Source organism: Penaeus monodon, chromosome 16 (genome assembly GCF_015228065.2).
Source record: "Penaeus monodon isolate SGIC_2016 chromosome 16, NSTDA_Pmon_1, whole genome shotgun sequence".
NCBI lineage: Eukaryota > Metazoa > Arthropoda > Malacostraca > Decapoda > Penaeidae > Penaeus > Penaeus monodon.
Genome location: NC_051401.1, coordinates 3,197,851 through 3,202,335, shown reverse-complemented (window position 1 = coordinate 3,202,335; position 4,485 = coordinate 3,197,851). Strand labels below are relative to the sequence as shown.

The following is a 4,485-nucleotide window of genomic DNA, read 5'->3' as shown; positions in this document are numbered from 1 at the left end:
TCAATAAATTAGGTAATTAGTATATTTTCAAAATTTATAAGTGTATTTTGTTCAGCTCCTTAATAAAAAAAAAAAGAGAAAAGAAAAAGAAAGAGAGAGAGAGAGAGAGAAATAAAAATCAGAACGTTCACTAAAAGCTCGCATATTCGCGGGAATCTTTTACAATACGTTCATCTCTCTAATTAAATTTTTGCCTCCCTTGCTCTCCCTCTTTCCTCCCGTTCCTCCTCTAAGGGAAAAAAGAAAAAAAGTCGTGTGATCTGCCTTTAATAAAATGAAATATCGCTTTGATGACGTCTGCAACTTCCACAAATAAGTTCGATGAGATCTATTTCTGAATCTCTCTCTCTCTTTCTCTCTCTCTCTCTCTCTCTCTCTCTCTCTCTCTCTCTCCTCTATTTTCTCTTCTCTCTCTCACTTCTCCTATCTATCTCTCTTCATCTCTCTTTTCTCTCTCTCTTCTCTCTCTCTCTTCTCTCTCTCTCTCTCTCTCTCTCTCTCTCTCTCTCTCTCTCTCTCTCTCTCTCTCTCTCTCTCTCTCTCTCTCTTCTCTCTCTCTCTCTCTCTCTCTCTCTCTCTCTCTCACTTTATCTGGTTGTCTGTCTATTTTTTTATCTGTTTGTCTGTCTTTTTATCTCTCTGCCTATCTGTGTCTTTCTCTGTCTGTCTATCTGTCTCTTTCTCTGCCTATCTGTCTATCTGTCTCATTATCTATCTCTTTCTCTATCTTTGTCTCTTTATCTGTCTATCTGTCTCTTTCTCTGTCTGTCTATCTGTCTGTCTCACACACCCGCCTGGAATGCTCGAAGCGGTTCAATCTCGTGCTTCATTTTGTTTCGAATCGAGGCTCGATAGCATGTGGTGCGATCTTCATGTCTCAGATGCAATATGTTCTGTGTATTCTTAGAAGTGTCCTTTGTCTAATATAATAAAGATTATTATTGTTTTTATAACTATTTTCATCATTGTCATTGATATTATTATTATTATTGTTATCATCATCAATTACAGCATTAACATTGATAATGATAACAATAATGATAATACTAAAAAAAAATCAATTTCTGAAACTCCCACTTTAAAAACTTCCATTATGGATGGGTCTGTGATGTGTCGCGAAGAAAAACTCCCATTTCTGAAACCCACTTTAAAAACTTCCTTTCTGAAACTCCCACTTTAGAAACTTCCATTTCCGAAACTGCTACTTTAAAAACTTCCTTTCTGAAACTCCCACTTTAGAAACTTCCATTTCCGAAACTGCTACTTTAAAAACTTCCCTTCCTGAAACTCCCAAATTAAAAACTTCCATTCCTGAAACTACCACTTAAAAACTTCCATTATGGATGGTCTGTGATGTGTCGCAAGAAAAACTCCCATTTCTGAAGCACCCCACTTTCAAAACTCCCCTTCCTGAAACTCGCACCTCAGAAACTCTCAACTTCCCACAGCTACGACGCCAGTCACGGACGCCCAGAGAATGGTCAGACAGCAACTTCTTCGGAGATCGCGCCACGTACGAAGCCTCGGAAGACCCGCCTTACTTGAGCGTCACGGACATCAAGGTTACGGACGAAGGGATGTACGAGTGTCGCGTCGATTTTCGCAGACTGCCGTCGCGCAGGCATACCACGAGGATGAATGTCATTGGCAAGTTACTCTCCTCTTCTCACTTTTAGCAAGTTGATGTTATTCTATTTACCCGAGCTTATGTCCCTGTAAGTACTCCTCTTCACTTTAGCTAAGTTTGATTATCTATTACCACGAGGCTTAATGTCACTGGTAAGTTACTCTCCTCTTCTCACTTTTTATCCAAGTTTGAATTTTATTTTTATTTATTCATTTATTTTTTTTATATGTTTATCGTTTTTTTGTGTATGTGTTTGTGTATTTCGTTATTTGTTTTGTTGGTTTGGTAACTGTTGATCTATTTATTTATTTATTTTTGTCTGTTTATTCATGTGTCTGTTTATATTCATCTGTTGATTTGTTTTTTATTCGTCTGTATATTTATTTGTATATTCATTTTTTATTCGTTTATAACTTTTATAAATAAATACTGTGGTCATTGAATTATTAAAATAGTGTATTTATTTATTTATTTATTTATTCATAATCTTTTTGTATTATTAATTATTTATTTATCATTCTGTTCTATTATTTATTTATTTATCTATTTATTTACTTATCATTTATTATATTATTCATCTATTTATTTTATTTTATTTTTATTATTATTTTTTGACCAGTGATTTCGTGAACAGTTCGTGCAGTTGCATTTACTGACTCTGGGATCTATTAAGGCAATCTCGCATTCTGTTTAAGAGTTGAATCGGAGATATTGATTTTACAACAGAGGCTGCGTCGGAATTAGTCATATGGCGGTCGTTTGGTCGTTAAAGTCTTGTTATTTTCGCGAATTTTATCGTAGTTGTAGATTTTCATGAGTCATTCATTCAGTGGAGGGCATGTTTTCGTCTTCGTGATGAAGTACGATAGAAGAGAGATGAATATTTAATGAATGTTTATGTTTATGAATATCTATGATGAGATGTTGGGGTTTACGATGCTGTTAGGATACATTATGATTCTGTGATGCGCCGCGAAGAAAAGACGAAATAGACGGAAATAGATCAGGGATGTGTGATTTAAAAATATATATTTTTATATATTCTGTTATAGTCGGGATAGTGAGGAAAACGAGGGACATCGTGTGACAAGAGTGAGATAAATAGCCAAAGATGCGCGAGATAATGAGGCCGTTTTAACGATTCTGGAGTTTAATAGTGGACACAGAAGGCGAAGAAGTGCAACGCCCGGGGATAATGGAAGGCAGGGAAGTGTGACATAGCGACTCCTGAATGAGAGTATAAATGCCCAATAAAGCCTTGACTACGTATAATTTCTCGTGTCGATATCAGCAGTTCCATCGATCTATTCGTCCATAAAACATAGAGAGACGACCCATAACTCATATTTTACGGGAGAGAGAGAGAAACCTTCAAAGAAGAAAGCAGGAGATAATCCCTGCGATATTTTTGGGGGGAAACGTACATTAATTATCCGAAGGCGCGTCTTTTCTCCCCCGTTAGGGCTAAACTCCTGGTTATAATGTTTTCAAACTTCAAGGCAATAAAGAGCAATTAAAGCCTTGTTTACGTGAAACAAAGTTTGCGAACTTGCCCTTAAGGAACAGCCCAAGATCCTAATAACCCGAAAGCATTACCCCCTCAACTTCAGCGTGTTTTAATTAATGTTCCTCCTCACGCTGGTCATTACAAACAAGCGTGCACATAGAGCTCCGTGGCTGCTATGAGGAGAGGGAAAGAGCCAACAGATGGCCGAGGGTTTTCTAGTGAAGCAAGAGGCGAGGGGAAGGATTAGCAGTCTTACTTTGGAGTTAAAGCGAGAGTTAGTTCGTGTTATGGCAACGCGAGTGGAAGAAGTGGGTGTTGGTGAGGAGAAACTGCAAACATTTTTTTTGTGTGTGTGTTTTACTTATGTCCTTCGTCCTTATTTTGCTACCCATCGTTCTTGTTTAACGATATTCTGTAAATGCCCAATGATGAAAAGTCTGCGGTAATGGTATTGTTTATAACAGTAATAAGAAACGGTTTGTCTTAATGTAACTTACACACACTTTTGCTTTGTTTAATTTCCTCAGCTTTTAATTATCTGATTCAGATTAGTCCCCCCTACTTGCCAAACTATTTTCTTTATCAGTATATATAGTAAGACCTCACCTCCGTTTTCTATATCACGGTGGGTCGTAGATTTTAACAGTGAAACAAGTAGTTGTGTGTTATTTTCATTTATTTATTTGTTAATCTGCTATCAGTACTCTTATTATCATTACTATTATTTTATTTGTTTTGTTGTTGGTATTATTATTATTATTATTATCATTACATTATTAATAATATTATTATTATTATTATTATTATTATTATTATTATTATTATTATTATTGTATTATTATTATTATTATTGCTGTTATTATTATTATTATTATTATTATTATTATTATTATTATTATTATTATTATTATTGTTATAATTATTATTATTATTATTATTATTATTATTATTATTATTATTATTATTATTTTCAATTTCATCATTATTATTATCATTATATATTATTATTATTATTATTATTATATTATTATTCATATATTATTATCATATCATTATCATCAACATCGTCATCATCATCATATCATCATCATCATATCATCATCATTTATTATCATCATCATCATCATCATCATCATCATCATCATCATCATTATCATCATCATTATCATTATCTTTCAGTCCCCCCGGCTGCTCCCAAGGTCTTGAGGAACGACAGCACCTACGCATCGAATGGCATCGCCGGACCTTACAACGAAGGCTCCAACGTCACTATCACGTGCCAAGTGAAAGGAGGTAGAGTGATGAATGAAAGAGATTTATGAATGGGGGAGTGAGTACGTATATATGTGAG

The 4,485-nt window shown here is 34.8% G+C and overlaps 1 protein-coding gene across 3 annotated transcripts in view; it reads left to right on the top strand.

Moving 5' to 3' along the window:
- LOC119582425 (nephrin-like) overlaps positions 1–4,485 on the top strand; it is a 53,827-nt gene that overhangs the window by 5,524 nt on the left and 43,818 nt on the right. For all 3 annotated transcript variants that reach the window (XR_005229630.1, XM_037930620.1, XM_037930619.1), the window contains exons 2-3: positions 1,449–1,647; positions 4,314–4,427. Coding sequence is in view for 2 of the 3 variants with exons in the window: in XM_037930620.1 (XP_037786548.1) it covers positions 1,578–1,647; positions 4,314–4,427 (184 nt within the window). In the remaining variant the exon portion in view is untranslated. The remainder of the gene's footprint in view (positions 1–1,448; positions 1,648–4,313; positions 4,428–4,485) is intronic.